General features: G+C 47.1%; 1 protein-coding gene across 8 annotated transcripts in view; it reads left to right on the top strand.

Moving 5' to 3' along the window:
- The window catches only part of LOC144142313 (pancreatic lipase-related protein 2-like), a 93,973-nt gene that overhangs the window by 30,644 nt on the left and 41,607 nt on the right, over positions 1 to 21,722 (top strand). For 4 of the 8 annotated variants that reach the window (XM_077673755.1, XM_077673744.1, XM_077673751.1 and 1 more), the window contains exons 2-4: positions 1,782 to 1,861; positions 2,681 to 2,787; positions 9,508 to 9,807. The exons of the other annotated variants lie outside the window; for them this stretch is intronic. In XM_077673755.1, coding sequence (XP_077529881.1) covers positions 1,837 to 1,861; positions 2,681 to 2,787; positions 9,508 to 9,807 — 432 coding nt within the window. In that variant the 5' untranslated portion in view covers positions 1,782 to 1,836. The remainder of the gene's footprint in view (positions 1 to 1,781; positions 1,862 to 2,680; positions 2,788 to 9,507; positions 9,808 to 21,722) is intronic. 8 annotated transcript variants of the gene reach the window in all.

Below are 21,722 nucleotides of genomic sequence, written 5' to 3'. Positions count from 1 at the left end.
CTGTTTACTTTGTGAAAAATCGATGCCCCGAGAGATACGCAGCTCCAACCTGTTATCGAAATTTCAATTGGCTGCGGTGGCCCAACCCGTAGCCCCTTAGGCGGATTGGCCAATGACGGTGACAGCAGCGGGAAGAATCAAACGACTAATTGGTTCCAAGGTGGCTGAGAATGGGGGTATGCAACACCCCGACGTTAGCAGTAAGGTTACGCTTAGAGGTCTGACGTCGTCAACCGGTACCTGTAGCCTGACCTATAATGCGTTTGACGTTGAATAGGACGATGTCGTTAGGCTCAACGTCACAGTCCCCTAATGCTGAAGCTGAATACAGGCTTAACTGCCTACGAACCGAGGTGGACAGATCAGTGACTGCGACAGTAGCCGTTAAAAGTTAATGGCAAATTTACCAATTTCTATTTGGCTGCGTCATCAACGTATACCCACCTATAAATCCCACACGCACAAAGATTTTCGCGAATGACAACGAGAGAGAGAGAGAGAACATTTTAGTGGGTGCGATAGTTGGAGTGGAATTCTAGTCCGGGAGTCTATGTGTTGCCCTAGACAACTTTTCCCGGGTCAGCAGAAGGGTATGGCCCTTCAGTCGACAGCTGGTGAGCAGTGTCTCTCACTGCTCAAGAAAGGAACAGCAGCCAGTGTGAGAAAGGTCACAGCCGACTCACAGCTCATAATTTGGCAGCGATTGAACTCATCAATCCACAGTTGTCACCTACCCACTCAGTGAGATAGGCCAGTGACGATAACAGCAGCCGCGAGAGAATCTTGGTTGATTCCCCAATTCCTGGGGGGGCGGACTTCAGCATACCCACACACAAACGTGCTTGTACACCTCAACAGGAAATAATGTTCACGCATTCTCACATTATTTGAAAAAGCTCAGACTTAGGTGCCCCGTAACTTTTTTAGCCAAACCATACGCTAGGCCTAGCTATTCGTCGTTGAATAGGCTTAGTACGTTAGGCCTGACTTTAACGAGTGAGGAAGAAGAAGGGAGAGAGCGAGCGAACAAGTGATCGCTCTTGAGTTATTCATTTGCGGTAATGGGTGATGTGATGCGCACTGTGTTGTAATACAGGGCAAAGACAAACCAGCCAAAATCAGAAGGACACAAGTTTGCCCTTGATTTTTGTGCACTGGTCGCCTATGCGCATTATTTTCATGCAATGCACATGCACTGCCCCGCGTGGCTTTCGCGCGTATGGTCGTCATGTGTGCGTATAAAATTTAAGAATAACGGCACGAAGCCGCTGTGTCCGTTTCGAAAGGTCTCAGCTCTTTTATGTGAAAGTCATTCCGTAGGCCCTATATTCGACTGAGACTTCACCCCTCAAGTAACAATGATGATGATAATAATATATAATGATAATAATGAAACATCACGTGCGCAGAAACAGACTTCCAAATGCAAAGCGATGTTTCAATCTGGTTATCTCTTGCCGTCATTAGTAGCTTTGTGGCTAATAAATGGTCATTGATCCGCCGGAATGAATTGATTCCTACACTTTGACTGGGGAAATATGCCTCTGGACGATGCCTAGAATGCACTTCTTCACGACAAAAAACCTAACGAATGCAGAATAATTCAGCCTGCAGAGATACGCTACTGCGGCTCTCTTCTTTCTAGGGTCATTGTTAACACACTGTTTATCAACTAGGTGGCTTCCAAATGGCACAACTATAATAGCATTACTTCGAAAACATAGCTTCTTGCGGGAAATCGTTCTGTCGTCTTACTCTCCTTCTCTCGTTTTTTTTCTTAGCGCAAGAATTCCCGCATGACATGTTCCTGCTAGAGGCTTCAGGAAGCGTTAAACCATGCTGGTAACAGGCAGTTGCATCGGTGAGTAACACGAAGCCCGATCTGCTGTTCAAGCGTTAGGCCGGGTTCGGGCTTTTGCCGCAACTGTCGTAATCGCTTTAAAGAATGACGTTATTTGACGTGTCAGCCAACCGAACTGCGTGACGTGCTGTTTTTTTTACGTCCATAGATCACGATACGGCTTTTGCGTCGGTAGTCTGAACATATCCTTATGTAAACGATACGCACTGCACGGTGCAGCAAGCTTGCTCTTGCGGGCTGCTATTATGTCAAATTTTCACCATGGGGTACGGCAGGCAGTTAAAGGGAGCATTAAAACAACTTCCATACTTCTTTTCTTCGGATGAACCCGACTATCATAGCTCGCTGTTTGAAAAGAAGACACCAAATACTCACAAGCTTTAAAATTTTTCGCTGCACCTTCTTAGCAGAGACGTCACGGAGAAAGTACCAAAAACGGAGTAATCAGAGGAACCAGCGACCCCATCACAGTTGCGATATCGTGTTTCTTGGCTCCCGTCGGCGGCCGCCAGTCGCACAAACTAGTCCCTGTGACGTCACAAGGGCCATGGGAAAGCGGGGCGGATGAGTCGCCTCTCTTTCAACTCTTCCTAATTATTCAGCTTAGCTGTTTGAAAGTTGCGCGAAACATGGCGTTATTGTTATTCTACAGTGACAATCTTTCGAACGAACAAAAGCATTTTCTCTTTGCGGTCCCTTAAAAAAAAACATGAATACAATGTACCTGTAATTCAATTATGCTGATCCTCCTCGCCCTTCCTTATGTACATCGCCTAGTACTAACCTTGCCTTACCTCGCCGACACCCACATAACCGAAGCTCTGCTGCTTACACTACACTGCGAGAGCTACGTACTCGAAGAAACGCAGTCGACGGTATCGGATGACCCACCGGCAACAGTGAAAGGAAGAATTGGCCCTCAAAAGGTTGGTTTACGAGTTTTTAAAGACGATAGTCTTTCTTGGAATACTTAAACCCGAAAACTTTCGCCTGTCCGTCTGTCTGTATGTCCCTCGATTCAGCCACCAGGCCAAAAGTTAAACTTTTGAACAAGAAAGTTATATCGGTAAAACATTTCCGAACTATTAAATCTGCTACCGTACTTTGTACTTCTCTAATTTGCTGGGAAAAGCGAAAACATCGGGCTATTTGAGGCAAAACATCAATAACTTGTACTCGCATTGTTCTCTTAATTAAAAATAGCTGTGAGCTAGATTTTTGCGATATAAAAAACGCGTAAAAACAATGCTTTGACCAAAAAATACAAAAAGAGCTCGCGGCATACAGCCAAGGCCTCGAGACGGCATTCCAAGTCCACTAGTCACAAAAGGTTTCAATAAATGGCGCGCGAGTAGAGCGAACGCGGGAAGATTGAATTTACTTGAGCAAACGTCCACCTTGTTTATCTCAGGAGGGGCGAGACGGGAGGAAACAGCGTGAGAGGTGGGTGAGGGACAATAGAGAGGCATTTACGCGGCAGGAATGGCACAAGTCTATCGTCTTTCGACGACATTTGCAGCGAAGTAAGCAGATGCCCGACCACTTTTTTTTTTTTTTTTGTCAAAGAGAGCTGGCTCCTGCGGGGGCTCTAGGTTGTGTAAAGGTGTCAGAGCGAGAAAACCATGCTGCATTAAGTGCGCCGATTCTCGTGAAATTTTTTAAAAAGCCAGCCACATTTTTAATTCAAAGTCATGCAAAGAAAGCTGTCAAGGGTGCAGCACTGAACCATCTGCATCCACCGACATACTGCTTCCTACGTATGGTGTTGAAGTTTCTCCTGGTAAAAAAAGGAATAATTAGACAAACTTAGCCTTGGTCGAGTATTTGCCCGCCGTGATTGTTTGCTATAGGCCTCGTGCGCTGGTATGGTGGCGCCACTGAATTTGAACCAGCGGCGCCCCCTGTCGATCCGCGCCGCATCTTTTGCTCGTACCGTGCTTCGCCGGTCCGCGTATCCCGTGCGCAGGGCCAGCGTGACTACGCGAATCGAGCCGTGCGTGAACTGTTCTGCGGCTTCGAATAAATAGAAAGCCCTGAGAAATACTAAAAAATAAAGGCTACTTCACCTGCGAAAAAAAAAAAAAAAGAAACCAGACGCCAGCAACCATGTCTTCGGCATCAACGCAGAAATTCAGGCCGAAACAGGGCCCTATATATAGCCCTGGAACTTGGTGTAATTCAAATGAATAGTTTAAAATGCAAGTGAGGCTGGGAGTAAGCAAAAAAATATGGAATGTAAATTTAATCCGTCAGCATTTTTTGGTAATACCCCAGAGCCCAATCTTTGTAATGCCTGGCATTTGCACCATAACGCACAATGGGAGATCGACGTTAACGCGTCGTAATAGTGTAACTGTAGACAATTTGTCGAGTGAAGTTAAAAAAACACAGGAAAAAAGAATAAAAATAAACTTGCTATATGGAGAAGTCTGCCTATTCACAACAATCACACGATTAATAAAACAAAATTATAAAGAACCCAGAAATGCGACCCGAATAACAAAAAAAAAATATTAATACGCACCAAACCCCAAACGCCTTGCATTCGCACAAAAGGGCATAATTATTAAAACATTTGTCGCATAATTACTTAAATGTATGTTATTTGTATAAGAAAAACTAAAAATACCAATAGAGCTAGAAATGAACTAATGGAACAAAAAGAAAACCAATCCACCGCACTCACCTGTTTATTGATTCCAGAATAACATAAACCAGAAAAGCAAACAAAATTACGAAAAAATCAGACAAGCACTAATCTGACCGCTATTAAAAGCCTCAAGTTAAACAGAAGCGGCATAGGATCCATACACACGTACAATTCTCTCTAAATTTCTCGATTTTTGTTGATATTTCACGTACATAATCCATTGTTTCGTTTCTGTGCTCTTCGGCAAACCCAAAGCGTTTTTTTTTCCTTTCGAGGAAGCTGCTGGAAGGCTGTCTGCCGCGGCTGGGGCTAACACACGGTGACGGCGATTTTACAACAGTAGCCACGATAGCCGAGCAGAAATTGTCCACGCAGTTGCCGTGTGCGTGGGATAAGCCATCTGTGCGTCCAACGCAGGACACACAGCAGCAAATAAAACGCTTATTTAAATGTTAGCACGACAAGCGCTATTGAAACTGTCGAACATCGAAATTAGTGTTCACGTCACCCGAAAAAGGTGCCCGCACAAATTCGTGATGTGAAATTTGTTTTTTCTGACGTTCCTGCGTGCGTGGGCAGCCACAAAACTGTAGAGCCAACATATGCTCCGACAGACGCTGTTGACGAAGGAATACTGGAACCAAGCGCTGCGGTGATCAGATGGCTTCTCGGAGCGCAGCCTGCGTTCTCCTTAACAACATTCGCATAAAAACCAACATAATTTATTCTTAAGTGATGTCCCAGACTTATTTTCGTAACTGTTGAGCCATCGGCAAACATAAAAGTAGGCAGAATTGCTTATTTTTTCGCCCGTAAAGGCGCCGTTCTGTGATACCTCCGCCGCTGGGGGCGGCTGACCGCGCCGGCCCCGTACTACGAGCAAAATATGCCACCGCGGCTGCCAGGAGGCGCTACCTGTGCCGCTCAAGTAGCAGCGCACTAGCCCTATTGCCTTCTCTTCGACAGCCGTGTCGGTAGCACAAAGGGCGATCGGTGACCTGTAACAGGGTGCTTCCGGTATCGTAAACTCTTCCAGATTCTTCTTAACTGTGCAGCGGCTTCTAAAAATTTCAAGGCCATTCCACCTTGCGATAGTAGGCGTACACTTCAAGAACCCACTTCAAGAACAGCTGGTGCGGGTAGGGTGACTGAGACGACGTTGAACGTTTCTCGTTACGTCTCATATTTCTCGACAAGCTCGCCACGGCTCCCCATTCTGTAAAATCAACAACTACGCAAAGCACAATAAGACTAAAAATGCCACTCGCAAGTTTATTGCTACCTATAGGTGTGCCATGATGAAAGTTTCGCTTTACGTCGATTCCAACCTACCCGTGCGATCCTCCCATTTCTCGTTAGTGGAAATTTTCCCGGCGACACAAGGTTCATTCGATTTATCTAAATGTCCATTCCTGGAGGTGGAGGGAGGGATATCGGCTATTATCAAGTTTTATACGGAAATGAGGGACCCTATACACTGAATTGACGTCATTGAACGGCGTAAGCAAGAATTTTCGAACAGTCCCAAGTGAGTTCTGTGAGAGATGTTTATAGGCTATTTGCATTGAATTGATATTCTTCCGTCTAAATGCGTCACGTGCTTCACAAAAATGCAGCTATGAATGACATGTGCGAACGTACAAGAATTTAATCAGGCTTCCTTTATGTGGGCTGCTCCGTACATTCGGAAAAAAATTTGTAGATATGCGTGGCCACAATGCGACTGACTTACCCATCCCTGCGCCCCAGGAAACGAATTTGACGTATTTTGTGGCCGAGCACGCGATTTGAGTAAAAACATTGTGCGCGCTGTTATATCACACAGTGAAAAACACCATGCCTGAGTTTTGATAATAACAAAGAGCAAACCCATTTTTACAGCAAAGCCCTTCACCTCTAGCGCCTGTTGTATGCATGCCCGTGTAAAAAGAGGTCGGGCAGAGGGAAGAGAGACGAGAGGTGGCCGATCGCTGCGGGAGCTTCTCCTTTTTGTCTATCTCTTTATTAACTGAACCTCTTTTACTATCCCTCCCCCCCTTCAAGGAAAATTGAGGCATAATTTCCAAAAGCTCTTTTCCTACATCCTGTCCCCTGGGAAGACGCAGGTTTCATCTCCAAAACATGTAGTGTATAACCACCCCCCTCTGGTGCACCAATCATCCACGTTCCATACGTTAACGTCGGCGCCGTCATTAAGCTTGACCACGTTTGCAGCTGCCTTCTTAGCCAACTTTTCCGGTGAGACAAACTTGTGCGAATGAAGACCTTCCAAATCAGCTCCTTCCGCAGCTTTTGCTCTCGTACTTGAGGCAGAGGCATTCGTTGGTATTTCTCTCGGCTACATTCAAGTCTTCCGTTGTGGCGGGCTTTCGTGAGGACAAGGGAGTTTCTGAAGATGAGTCGTTTCACTCGCCGAGCTTGCTTCTCGCGTGAAAAAACTCACTGTGGCACTCAATTTATTCCATTGTGTCAGAACACTCCCCAAAAAACGAACGTGTAATCGTGTGTACGGTCTGCCTTTGCTCTTTTACCGGTAGAAGATGCCACTTCATCCGATTGAATATGTTTTTTTTCTTTCTTGCCTTTCACTGCACAGCGCTCAATAAAGTACCGAACTGTTGAACCTACGTGGTCATCAGCTCACTGATTCGCACTGGAACTGTGGCGAAGTGCAGTCGCTTCTCTGAGCGTGTGTAACTAAACGCTTCACTAGCATTTAGCATTCCCGTTGAGCAGCCGTAACGTTTTTAGTGGCTTGGGTGCGCGTGCTGGAGTGTATCCACGAGCATGGCTGAGAAGCTGTACGGTTGGCACATTAAGCTAGCTCAGGCAAGGAATGTTAAGCTGGGTGGCACCGTAGAGCCTCCTGAGTCCCCTACACGAGTATTTGCGGCAAATTGCTCTGCGCGGACAGATGATACTTCTACATTCTTTCTCGTTCCCGTACCGGTGCTTGAGGATTTCTATTCCATCCGCATAGCACTACCCCGTGACTGGTAAGCCTGCGATAGCTGCGGCAGCCTTCCCTTCCGCGTAACGGCTCCGGTAATACAATTTTGACGTGGACGTAAGAGTGCTGTTGGTGTGAATGGTCACTCAAGCTCCTACCAAAAGCCCGTCCAAAGCAGAAGCTCATCTCGAAAGGCAGGAATGTCCAGCTCAGACAGTTGAGGTCCAGTCGTCATTGCGGTGCTTTTTTGTCCAAATCACTTTACTGACCATTGGCGTTTTTTGGGGTGTTTTGAGCAGCTGGTTCAATACGGGCGATCTGGCAGCAAATTTCAGCCAACGTGTTGGGCGTCCAATCGTTGTTCTCTGCTTCTTGAAATTCGATATCACGTTCATTCGCTGCGAAATGGCCTTCTAGGTCCTCGTTTATTTTTAAGAGCTCGGCGTGGTTGGCCGTAGGCGAGCTTGCCTCCCGATGAGCTTGGCGTTGTCCTCGCTTCCGGTGTCGTACAAGGAGCGAGCTTTATTGATCAGTTTTGTATTCCTAGCTATTCACGGAGACCGCTTGCTCTGTAGGCGCTCCATGCATGGAATGTTGCAGCTGACCATCTCCCAGGCCCGTGATGCCTAGAGCAACGCCGTTGCGCAATCGATCCACCAACCGCAGCGCGAAAGGGGCTGAGTAGACGAGAGATGAGGCCCCTGGAATCTTTCGTAGAGGGTAGTCATTGCCGCACGGGATTTCGTCCCTAAATGCTTGACAGTCATACGATTCGGGCAACAAATGTAAAAAGGGGCGGGCGAAGAGAAGAAAAAAATAGACGGAAGGCCGCTGATCGTTCTTTTACTTCACCCTAAGGCTCGTGACCACAAAGGGGGAAAGTCCAGCGCTTGAAAACCGCTATTTAGGTAAGGAATGAAATAACAAGAGTGGTAGTAAAGAGACCGAACTTAAAATCACCAGATGCACTGCGCCAGGGAGGAAGGGAGGGGGGCGAGGACATAATGGAAAGATCGTTTAAAACAGGGCAGTTTTCCGGAAGCTGCTTCTTCTTTCTCTTTATTCATTACACACACCTTTTTTTTTTACACCCCGCATGCGTTCTGACGGGGAGAGGGTGGAAAGTAACCTCGGCACCTTACGTCCGTAAACCAAAAAAAAAAAGACGCCTGTAGCGGCTGTCTTAGCAAAGCTTTCCCAAAAACTATATCACAATTGGCCGCTAAGATGACTCTATCACTACGCCGATTTTCATTTATTTGTCATGAATAGTTCGCTCAAAGTCAAATGGGGAACGTTACAAGATTTCCGCTTGTTATCAATACATGGGCATCTACGGGAGGAGTGCGGTCACCGAAAACTGCTGTACTTTTTGTTTTATCAGAAGTACCGCGCAATAAATTATGTGACAACTAGCCACTAAAACGACTGTAACATTACGGCGAGTTTTATTTACTTTCTCATAATTGGGTAGTTTACAGTGGAGTTGTCAAAGTTGTGTAATACCCGAACGCTGCGAGAAAACGAGGGATTTTACGGGATGGAAACTGACAGCCTCATGTATCTCAGCTAGGATAAAACTGTGGTCCTTTTCAATTTTACTAGGCTTATTAACAAAAAGTATGCTCAGTCGAAAATTTGAAACAAGCGTGTTTTGTTTTGCGCGCTCCTTAGGAATACGCCCCGCGAAATCGTGTTTTATTTCGTCCACTGGTTTGGCTTTGGTGTCTAACCACGTCATTAAAACCAGGAAGGCGGGGCGAAATTGGGAGCACCGTGACAGCGCCGTTGGCATTGCGCGTTGACACAATTAATTCGCCCCCAATTTTTTATTTTTCGAATCAAATCGCTGGGCCGCGCTAAGGCCCGTTTTGATTCAGTTCCTTAACTCCCTAAATACTTTTCCCCGTTCGTATCAACGATTGATCATTCAGGCACGTTGTCATGATGCACACACGTAGAAATTTTTAAGAATGTCTCTCTCGCGCACGCGCATGATCGCTCCTCCCCCTCTCTTTCATTTGTTGTCTCTGTTACAATTTGCAGGGCAAGGACAAGACAGACGAACAAGTTTGCTTCCAGGACGTGGGTTGCTTTTCTCGGCGTGACAAATTGACGCTGCCGTCGCAGTTTCCCAGTGACCCAAAATTTTTCCCGCCTCGGTTTTTACTCTACGACCGAAGTGTGAAGTACCTTCCGAAAACCATCTGGCTCAGGCTCAACGACAGTTTCAAATTTCGACGGCAGTTCGCACAAAAGAAGCCGTTATTCGTCGTGGTGCACGGCTGGCTGGAGTCCGCGTTCGTTCCATGGGCCCAGGCCATTAAGGATGCCCTCCTAGAACAGGTCAGCACAGGGGATACTACGGCTAATGTGGCCTACATTCGCTCTACCATTCGACGCCACGGCGCGATTATTCGTCCATTCAGTCCCATCAGGACCACACTCGACGGCCATGCGCTGTCTTGTTACCTCTACGGCACATGACCTGGGAAATTATTTAGGTACAACACACTTATCACCAAATGCTTATAGCGCAGCGTCGCGCGGGAGCGGGAAGCTTTCAGCAGTCGCCGGCAAGCGGCGTCTGAACACACCGCGGAGATCGCCCGGCAAGCTGCTTCACTGGAGAGGGTCCGGAATGCCAAGAGCGCGAAGCTATCAGAGACTGAGGAACAGCGAGCCGTTCGGCTCGCAAAATCGACTTAACCAGGCTAAACCAAGATTTAACCAGGCTAAACCAAGTTTTTGCTTTGCATATCCAGTGTTAGCTGAGCTAAGCCGCAGCCATTGTTTAAAGACGGTATTCTTTCTTGGGCTACTTAAACCCAAAACATTTGGTCTGTCTGTCCGTCTGTCTGTCTGTCTGTAGCTCGATTTAAGTATCCAGCCAAGAGTCAAAAGAATTCTTGAGAAAGAAGTTTATATAGCCCACACCTTTCCAGACCACTAAATCTAGAAACACTTCAAACTTGTCAACATTGTTGAGCAAAAAGAAAACTTTAGGCATATTTGTGGTAGAACATCAATGCACAACTGGTATTCGCAGTGTTCTTTTAATTGAAAAGAAATGGGGTATTGAAATTTGAGATAGCAAATGAAGAATACGCGTTGAAAATATTTGTACCCCAAAATATAAAAAATCTCGCGTGAGCCGGGACCTCATGGAAGTGTTCCAAGTTCAACAGTTGCAGTGCCTATTCTGTGGACCAGTGAATGATGACGATCATGAACTGAGGATAATGTGAAGCATTATTCTACTAATATAGGGACCTTACCGCAGGGTAATGTTCAGGTTTATTCTGGGGACAGTACCACGGTAACACTGATCCTTAATCGTCTAAAACAACCTAAAAAATACCAATCCCAGCTTATTTACATAAATAATGCGTAGATTTGACTTAAGAGAAGAGGTTACAGCAGAAAAATAAAAGAAACTACACAACTGCTGGGACTCGAACCCGGGGCGTTAGCTCCAAAACCCAAAGCCGTCGAGCGGAGCAGTTTCAGCAGTAGCTCAAAAGAGAACATAACCCTGTGGTCTGGACCACAGAATAAACCATAACATTATTCTGTCGTCAGGTCCACAGAATAGGAAGTGCATCGAACAGTTACAAAGGGTGCCAGTGCATGACGACAGCAGTGGAAGGCGGGAAAATTTAATTGGCTGAAGGAAACCTCTCCGTGTTCTTCGTGGGGAGATCGAAAGGGAGGGAGAGAGTAGGAGAGGTGGACAGGGGAGAGAATAGAGGCATGTACGCGGCAGACGCGGCGAAAGACTATCGTCTTTCGGCGACATTTGCAGCGAAGTGCGCAGATACATGGGCAATGTTTTACCTCAACACTCCAGCTAGCTCTTTGTCTTCCCGTATTTCTGCTGCTGTCTTCAGAACTCGGTAGCCATTCCGTTCTTTAAAGCATCCTGACGGGCTAGTTGGTCTTACATAATGGAAATAAACATCGCGCTACAAGGACGGGACGAAAGAAGAGGACACACCACACAGCGCAGACAAACAAACTACGCGATAGTAGTACATATGTGCGTAGAATCTGCACAGTTTGTTAGTCTGCGCTGTGTGGTGTGTCCTCTTCTTTCGTCCCGTCCTTGTGGCGCGAAGTTTATTTCCATCATTCCGTTGTAATTGAACTCCGTGATCCTCATTATAAGACATACCCGGCACCGTTTTTTCGCTTAATTTTCAAGAGGATGTCTTCCACCCGAGTAGTTCTGTTCTTATCCCTTTCCTCATCCCTGTCACGCTTCTTTCCGTGAATCTTTGGGCTGACGAAGTTTTCTGTCAAGGTGCTTAGTTATACCTTACGTTTCTGCCCCATGTCATCACCGGCAGTATGCGTTGGTTGCATAACTCCACGAACTACAACCCCGTACGTCTCCATACTCCGAAGCCATGAGAGAATTTCAACGCAATGCCTAAGCCCGAACTGAATACAACAACCCGAACTGTTCATAACACTAATTCGTCTAGACGAAAGAACCTGTAGCCGACAACACCGCAATTTCAATGCCCTGCACATCACACACCACAACTATTGGAACAATCCATAGAAACCATAACTAACCTCATGATACGGTAATACACACTGATATTTTAGAACCCCACCAAGGACTCGAACGCAAAGCTGAAGAAAAAAATTTACCCGACAGTAAAATAACAGCTAGACTGGGTCAACAAAAGCATCGCGGAAAATGGCCAAACCATCGATCAACTCTACCAAAGAATGGACAATGGTATTATCGCTCTCGATCAAACCATGGAGGCTGGCATCACCGCTTTTTACAATAATTTAAGGGATAAATCACAAAATTCACAAACTGAGTCATGCGTTCTATCAGCACAAACCTCGAACCAGAAAAAGAAATCGAAAAGGGGCGCGAAAGCCACACAACGCAAGTCCGATACGAAACCCTCCCACCCACAAGCATATTCACTGTATGAAGATGGACAATAAGACAGTAGTACCAAAACCCTTTCTACACTAACAATTTCGAAATGCACTTGAAAATTCCTAACTATCAAACGCCGGATATTACTTCACTTTTGTCAGCAACACCACGAAGATGTCATTGCACTTCAAGGGACAGAAAGGAACCACACAACGTTGAGAGGTTTTGACTCATATATAACCACTGGCCGTACCTCAACCGCTGTCTTCATCAAGAAACAACCCAACTCGCAACGACACCCAATCCATATATAGAGAAGACCCTGGTCAAACTCTTACCGCGCAACAAGACCCTCCACATCCTCTTAATCCGGAATATTTACAGTCCCCCTCAAAATCACAGACGGGCCTCGACAGATTCCTCGACACGGTCAAGCAACTGGCCCATGAACACAAATACTAATCCTCAAGGATTTCAACTTCCCGTACACAGCACAGGGTACCGTGCTATTCCGAAGAAAGGAACTGACTCACATGAAGCGTCTTCAGAACATTAGATCACTTTATAATCCCCTTGTCTCTCCCGTTTGTGTGTGTGCCGACCTACGACGCTAGATTTCACGTTTTCCCACATTTGAAATATGGAATGGACAAGGATTAGTAAAACATTGGCACCCACTATCATACGTCCCCTATAATAGTGAGACGCCACCGACAGCCGAGCACCTTGGCCACTTAAAAAACCGTATTCCGCAGAAAGAAAACACTACTGGTAACTTATATAGATACTGAAAACTGGACTAAAGAACCCGTATAATACGCCAGCAAACATACTAAAACAATCTAGCTCACGACTGACAGACTAGCGATAGATACCCGATTCATACACTGGAGGTGCTGCCGAGCATGAATATCTGATGGAAAAGCGTAGACATAATAGCAACTTGACATTACGCCTAGCGTAAATCTCAAATCAAGTCGAAACCTACGCCGATAAAATCATTGTACAGAAATGAAATCAGGTTTGTGATCAACTACAAGTCGCCCACGCAATTGTCTTACTTGGGCGATAATCAGGGCGTTTCTCGGGCTCAGTGAAAGTAAAACGACCACCGGACACCAGATACACCGCCTCATCGACATATGCCACGGCACGAATCAACAGCTGTTCGACGAACTGATTGCCCAACACACTGGCTCCTCACTCCTCATATTCATATCTATCGCAGAAATACACGACGCCCACAGCGCCTCCACGCCCCTTTCAGTGAACCAAAAATCGTTACCTCCACAGCAGACGAACCCCCAATAACACAAATTTCCTTACCCTTGATCACTGGAAAGCCTCCTAAGACATAGACTAGAGCTAGAAATGAGGCAATTATTGACCCTATTCAAGCGTACAGACATCACACTATCAGCCAAACCGGATAAACCCATCCGTCTTCACAACCTACGACCCATGTGCCGAACGCCCGGCAAGGTCAACCTGTAGGAGCCCGTTCACGATAGGCAATATTGTCACGAAGCCAAAGACGACGCCGTTGTCTTCAAGGAAAACAAATTTATTGGAGCGAACTTGTGCTCCCCTAACAACTCAAAGGATACACAGGCGGCGAAGCAGCACTCAACAATGTGACGTGCGGAGGCAAACGTCGGTAATTCAAACACCACGGCGTCTTCTCTCTGCAGGTTTTATCTTTCGGCGCGAGTGTTTCCCGAACCGTCGATTTGCATCAAGAATATTGGAGATCCAAGAGCGCCCGTGTGTACGAGATTTCGGCGCACGTTATAGATCCCCAGGTGGTCAAAATTAATCCGGAGCCCTCCACTACGGCGCGCCTCATCGCCTGCGTTGCGTCGGCGCGTTAAACCCTACAATCAAATCAATCAAATCAGATCAAAGAGGATTATTCTAGGCTAGTGACGTTAGGGCGAAACGCTCTCCTTATCAGAATGAGAAAACCCGTGCGGCGTAAGAATGGAACACGCGCTTCGCTTGGAACACAGATAACACAGCCGGGCGCGGCCGGGCAATAAAAAGTAAACATAAACAAACAAGCACAATGCACGGTTCGCGGCAATATCCATACCTGAAGAAGAACAAGTAGCTCGCACCGTGTAGGCTTTCCGTCACATCACTCCGCGGAAGACAAAATCCAAATTAAAGGAATACGATCGGTGCAAGCTGAGCAACCGTTACATAAGCGACATCTTCACACTGGACGTCAAGGGGGTAATTGATAACGTTACACACGACGCAAAACTCTACAATTTGAACTCAACCCATTGCGGAGCAGAAGCATACAATGATGTCCAAAACCTGCGTTACCTTCGCACCTGAAAAAATTCCAACACCACCAAACGTTTGCCCCCTAAGGATCGGTTATTTCACCGATGCTATGCAGCCTAACATTGCGAGGCCTCCCGTTATTTTTAAACAATGTACCGAGCATCAATCCGGTATTAAACGCAGGTGACACACCATCTGGACATGTATGGGCTTCGCGGGTGAGCCACAAGACGCCTTACAGACGGCAATGCACATCACAAAACAATACCTCCGTTCCCGCGGATTACCGTCGGCCGCCGACAAATTGGAACTACTGCTCCCCAATAAGCGCACCAAATGCCGCTCGCAAGCTCCTACCGAAGACGCGAGGCTCCGTCAATAACGTCTCTATACCCACATACCCAGTGAGTCCGCCCACCGAATTCTAAAACTGCAGGAAGGCGGGAAAAGCATGTCAACTACGCAAAAATTGCAAGAGATGGTGCTCCGAGTCACACACTTCATGTGGTGTGTAAGCAACCGACATCACGGCCTCAAAGAACAAGGCACCGCCTTATTAACTCAAGCACTAATCACTAAACAAAGTTACAACAGCACCCCATAAGTCGTCTTCAAGAACAGCGAGCACGACAAACTTAACATGTTTATGCAGAAGGTTGGGAAAAAATATGCTAAGGTTAGAGCGAAAAGATCCCCAGAAAAAGAACTAGAAGAGATCCCAGCAAGGGTTTCTGAGGGGATACCTGAGGAAATAATCGGTCAATCGCATAAAGACGCTTGCTTTGAGGAATCATCAGTTTTGTTCCACCATGCAAAAATATGTGCGGTATGAGCACTGCAAATTCGTTCCCACAAGCTCTAGCTAACGTTGAGGCGTCTTTGGGCCAAGCGAATGAGGACGCATGGGCAAGTAAATATAGTAAAACGCAGGAACGATCATATAGCTACCCAAACTAACGAACTGTGCGCGGCGATCACTATCAGTAGCGGCATGGTTCACGTAGCCTCGGCCTCAACCACAGCTCCTGTCATGGGGTTAGCATTAGTTGACCAGATCTATGAAGTTTAAAGCCGAACGCAGTTGGCGCCACTATATAGAGCCGACAGCACCACACGGCTTCTATTCATGTGCGTTTTGTATTGTGTTTCTCACCACTCACAAATGCGGGACGCAGTTTTTTTTTTTTTTCATGTTTTACATTCTGTTGTGCTTTTATCTCCCATGCTCGCAACGCCCAATTTAAATTAAGTTTTTCAATTAATATATATTATGAATCGATCTCGGGATTTTTTTTATTGAAAGAACGCTGTAATATTTATTTTCATACCTATGTTCAACCTGCATATATTCTTTCTGTATCCACTTTCTGTTCCCGCTGTTCGTTATGGCAGAAATGCTTTTTCAACGGGAGCTGAAAACGACCGTAAGTAGGAAGGGCGGCGGCAAAAAATGGACCGAAAAAAACCTTCTGAGGTTCGCCAATATGTTCCTCGCGTATAAAACTCCGCCAACTCGGCCTGCACAGAACATGTTTGCAAGTCCCATAATTATGCTCGCGAGACCGGTGAAATCAGGACACCAAAAACTCACGACAACCAGCCGCCGCAAACTGTGCGTTCATTGATTGTGGCATACAAGAAACTGACCACAGTTGACATCGAATTTCTTTCGTCCTTCTCAAACACGTCACAGTGGATCACACTCCCACAACATGCACTTAACAGACAACACAAACCGCAGGGCAGCCTGAGTCGCTACTCTTAGGAAATCATCAGGCAACCGGAAACTAGAAGTACCATACACATATGCAGCGAAGTACCTACAACAATTAGCGATCGCCCTCAGCGTACTCAATAACCATGTAAACGAACTTATACCCGATACCATCCCACTAGTAGACACGGACTGTGCAAAAGAAACTGCCATTCTTCTCACTGTTATCGTAGGCTTGAAAAGCTCGCTATAATCTCTGATTTCCACAACCTTTTGCCGCAAGTACCAAAGCGGAGGCGCCTCAGGTCTCGTCATGCGCATCGTTCTTACTCCCAAGTACCTCCCAAAACTTCCCTGTGTCTGTACCACGGCCCACGCATCCCTGGAAGGGAACGAGGCGGCGCACACTGCTTCCTGCTCGAGCGCACACCCACCGTTCATTCCCTTCAACAGATAAAAGCCCAGAGGTCCCCACCTACCCCATTCCATGAAGATACATATGCATTCTTGTCCGTTCAGACTGGACCGGTTCATACCCTCACAACATACTACCGCGAAACATGAATTGTGTTTGTTTACTTTTGCGTTTTGTTTTTACCGTGTGGCAGCCCCCGGCTGTGTTATTCGTGTTACAAGTGAGGCACATGTTCCATTCTCTCCAAGACGGCGTGTTCCAAGATGGCGTGAGCTACAAACAACTCCAAACGTATACCCATCCCCATCGTACGTTAATTACCGCAGTGCGTTCTAAATTCCACTAGTTATACATATACACCCGCAAACACTTCGCAGCGCCAAGCGCGCCCTACACATCGCATGGAAGGGCTGCCAATCACCATTTTCCAACCTTCTCACAACTTCACCTCAGAGCAGTGGGAGGACAAGCTGAGCAGCACACGCCCTGAAGGCCAACATCAACTTGTGGACAGGGGTCACTGGGCTGCGATGGATCAAACCTTCCTGGGCTAATCAAGCCCCTCCCGAAGGAACGACTACACCATCTGTTCGTTTACTCAAGTAAACCTTTATACTTTGTGGGGATATGACGTACGAACCCCCTTTCCCTCGACACACAGAGAGGCGGGGTGCTAAGGCCACTTCCGTAGTGAACCTTCTCTGTTTCGGGGTCCTCGAATTGACCAACGCGCTGCGGTCCGTGGGCCCCGTGGGTGGGACGTAACTTTTGCTGGCGCTCGCCTCGCCCGAGCCCGGTCGTACACTAGCTGCCGGCACGACACTGAGCCGAGCACCCAACTCAAGTGACATGCTTGCGTGTCGCTCCCAGGCTCTCGCTTTCAAGTGATCGCCGTTGATTCTCACTCCTGTGAGGGAGCCGCGCCTAACTGGACGGTTTTGCACGCCCTGAGATTCTGACTTCGCGCTCTCTCCTCGTGCAGGTAAATCAGTTGTTATCGGCCGCTCTGTCAGTTTTCTGTCTTCACTGGCCGCCGTCAGCATTGACCACGCACAGCGTTTTCCCGGCTCGCGCTGTTGAAGGACAGCTTTCGACAGCATCTACCTTCCGGTTAAAGGGACTCTGCAACATTTCCGGTAAACACTTCCACCCTTTTCTTCGCGTCTGGAAGCACTCCGAAAGCTATAGTTATCGTCAGCACGGAGCGTCACTGCGTCATTTGCTCGCTGCAGCAGATCCGTCTACCGTTTCTGCTTTGCTTTTGGGGCGATTTTTTTTTTTTAAGTGGCTACCGAATGCTGCAACTGAAAGGAAGCTGGCCAATAGCTCCTGCATTGCTGCAATGACGTCATTCGAGCGCTCGAAGAACGCCATAACCGGGAAAGAGAGAAAATTATTTTGAGCCAATTTCTCAGTTATCTGATGAGCATAGAGCAGCAATTTTTGGTTAGGGTAGCTTGACCTCCTATTCTAAGTACTGGATGTGTTTGTTGAGTACGTTCTGAAAGCATTTAACATTTAGAAAAACGTTGAAACAAGGGTTGCCGTGTCTTTTTAAGCCGGTAGCGGGGTGCAGCGCACCTTTTTAAGAGAAAGTCATAACCGCCTCATTGCGCGAGAAACAGGTGTGGTTGTTGTCACTGTTGTTGTTGACCGGTGCACAATATGGCTTCCACTGTAAAGAGTAAATAAACAACACATCTGAGGTCGTATGTGAGTTGAACAGAGAGGAGCCGTGCGCGTTACCACCGCGCTGCCTCAACACTTTGACTTGGCGGAAGAAGAGTTGGCCTGATGCGTGCCTATCTGGGCGTGTTGGTTTAACATTATTAGGTTGGTTTAACATGATTTAACATGATCAGCGCTCGTGTGTGTCAAGTACTCTTCCTTGTGTCCGTGTGTAAACCGCGCTGTCTTCTCCTAATGATGCGTGCGGTGCTGGCGTCATATCGCGCCACGGGTGAACGGACACGGGTGCATGTCAGCCACCAAGAACACTAGTTCTGGGGAATCTGTGACTTCAAGTGTCGCGCCAGACCGCCTGTCGAAGTAATTAGGGCCAAAGGGCGACTAAGCGAAAGCGAAGAGAGGAACGCGAGCCGGATGTAGCAGCATAAGTCTTTCATGAATATCAGCCTAGAGTAATTTATTTCGCCTTCAAAGCAGGCAAACAGACTTGTGCGCCGCGGGGAATTTCGCCCAAGGCCTGAGTGGGTTCAGCAGAGATGTTGCGTAATTTTGGCCTTCCACAATCAATTAGAAGTCCCCGCAGGTCGTCTTTACCGCAGTGCTTCAGAGTGCGCAATTGAAGTGACCAGGTGTTCAAATTCGGCGAATGACGAAGCCCAACATAGGATTTGACTAAAAAGCCGCCCGCATCTTCCCACGGGGGGAACTCGAGTAAATGCATCGCATCTACTCGAGTCAAGCAAAGCGTCACGTCAAGCGAAAGCCAAGCAAAGACGCCTTTGACTGAATTCCGAACGCGCGCTCCGCCGCTATATACGTTGAGGGGACTGCGTAAGCCGGTCCCAGTCGACGACGTTGGCGTACTTGTAAAGCGGCGTGGACTCTATGTGTTTGAGCCAAGCGCGGATGTTGCTTCGCCGGAGAACGGCACACCGGTTATATGCGCAGCGCGCCCGAAGGAGAGGAAACCGCGGAAGAGAGAGTACTGCACATGCGCCGGCCCCAGCGCGTCTGCCGCGGCTATGACGCAACGTGCCGCGGCTATGACGCAACACAATCCAACACAATCCACTTTAATCCAATCCAATCCAAATCCAATCCAATCCAATCCAATCCAATCCAAGCCAAGCCAAGCCAAGCCAAGCCAATCCAATCCAATGCCCCTCGCGAGAGAGTGTTCGAATCCAATCCAATGCCCCTCGCGAGAGAGTGTTCGCTATCGCCTCGACTCGACGCGCATGCGCAGTGAGCGTGCGGACTACGACTACGGACGTCAACGCGGGTGACATCGTGAGTTACTGAAATGCTCTGCATTTAAAAAAGTCATGCGCGCAGGGACAAGGCGCAAGGCGTGAATACAGTTTTGCACCCGGCTGAGGGCTAGTGGTGTCCTTTAAAATTTCTTGAATGACGTAAGCTGCTCTATATTTGGCAGCCACACAGGCGAGATCTCTTGAGATGTAATAACTTCCAAAAAACGACCTACACTTTCTCTGAAATACTGCTTTGCAGAACGGGCATCGACGTCTCTGTACAGCCTTGCTGTGCGTGAGCGCCATATGCCGTGGAGGCCCAGCGCCATGACTTTGTCATACGGCATTCCATCCTCTTTGTCTGCGGAGAGATACCTTATGCCATGAGGGTGTAGCGGGAAGTCTCTGCAAAGTGTCCTCTGTAGAACATCCCAAAAACATACCCCCTCCCAACAATGCAAAAAACATGGTCAATCGTCTCCCGCGATTTGCAGCTAAAACAATCTGCCCCCCATGGCACAAAAAGCCCCCTTTCTTCCATGCAAGTCCGGACTAATAATGTTCCCGTGCGTAGCCGAAAGAAAAAAGACGTCACCCCTGGCTGTACTTGCATTATTTTAACCCGTTTCAGCACATCCTGGCCGGGCCCTCCACGGTGCATAGCTCTGTACAAGGGCACAGGGAAGACAACATCAACAATATCATTGTAAAGGGTTTTCCAAGGCGTCTTGACAGCAGCGTTATGAACACAAACAAAATTGTTATTTATTAATTTCTTATTTATTTATTTAGAATACAAAATACAGCCAATGTCTAGTGAGACCATTGCAGAGGTGGGCACAATGTAGAAATGCAAAGAACGCTGATCCCGTCAACTTGAAAGCGATCAGTAAAAATGACTGACGTCAACTTTTCACTTTAAACAAAAGCCATATACACTACATAATATATACATCTCGTACTAGAACATGATAATTTTCATGATAAATAAAATAAAAATTGAAATATTCTACAATGCATACACAACTACATACACAAAGTACAAGGGGCTCACATAATGTAGCATTGGCAATTCAAATATAATAGGAAATTCTTAGCGTTATAGTGGTGAGAGGATCTACTGAATGGGGGGGGGGAGAGTTACTCTGCCATTGTGGTTCATTTGCTCCGTCTAAGGCCATAAGCTGCTCTCTCTCCGTCACCCCCTGTAGTTATAGTCTTTGTTTACAGCAAATCCAGCCGTACTCCTGTCAACATTTGCTGAATGAATCATTGAAACTTGGGATGAGATTTTGTTTTTGGTTGCGACATCAGCACAGCTTTTTAAAGCAACAATATCGTACACATTTTTTTTTTACATTGCGCTATAAAAACAGATATATATTATTGTCAGGGATACTTCCAAAGCCGGCTCCAGTGCACTGCCACCGTCATTTCCGCACAGATTTCATGAACACTTGCTACTGAATCATCCAAAATCACGTGACGGATGAAGTAACAATATCGCGCGCAATTTCCCAGGAACGTAATTTTCCAGTGTATAAATTTTTATAGCCTTATTTCAGGCATGAGGCACAAAAAGAAACAATAGATTAAATCAGCCGATCGAGTGACCGCGTGCACATTCGCCGCACTTGCACAGGCACCGGTCCGTGCCTCATCGCTGCTGCTGACCTTTATACGACCTACTTGAGTCCGGTCGTTTTCGTTTTACTCTGTGTTGTGCGTTCCTACTGCCATAGGCGCCACACAAATTGCTGAGCGAAAACGTGCGTATCTCCCTCGTCAAGCGCTCCGGTCACGTACGCCGAATTAGGCTTGCGGTGCGGCCGGCTGACTGTCTTTCAACAGCGACAGTAAGCGCAAGTCCCCACATATGCGCATATGCGACATATGCGCAAGTCCCCACAAATGCGGGACAGTGGAACAAAGGAGTGAAAGGGTGAGCAAAGTAATGTGCGCGAAGAGACCCCAGCGTGCACCTCGAAAACG

The sequence above is a fragment of the Haemaphysalis longicornis genome, unplaced genomic scaffold (genome assembly GCF_048455015.1).
Source record: "Haemaphysalis longicornis isolate Haplotype H1 unplaced genomic scaffold, Haemaphysalis longicornis Haplotype H1 scaffold_1, whole genome shotgun sequence".
In the NCBI taxonomy this organism is placed as follows: domain Eukaryota; kingdom Metazoa; phylum Arthropoda; class Arachnida; order Ixodida; family Ixodidae; genus Haemaphysalis; species Haemaphysalis longicornis.
Note: the sequence above shows the minus strand (reverse complement) of the source record. Positions and strands in the feature narration are given on the sequence as shown.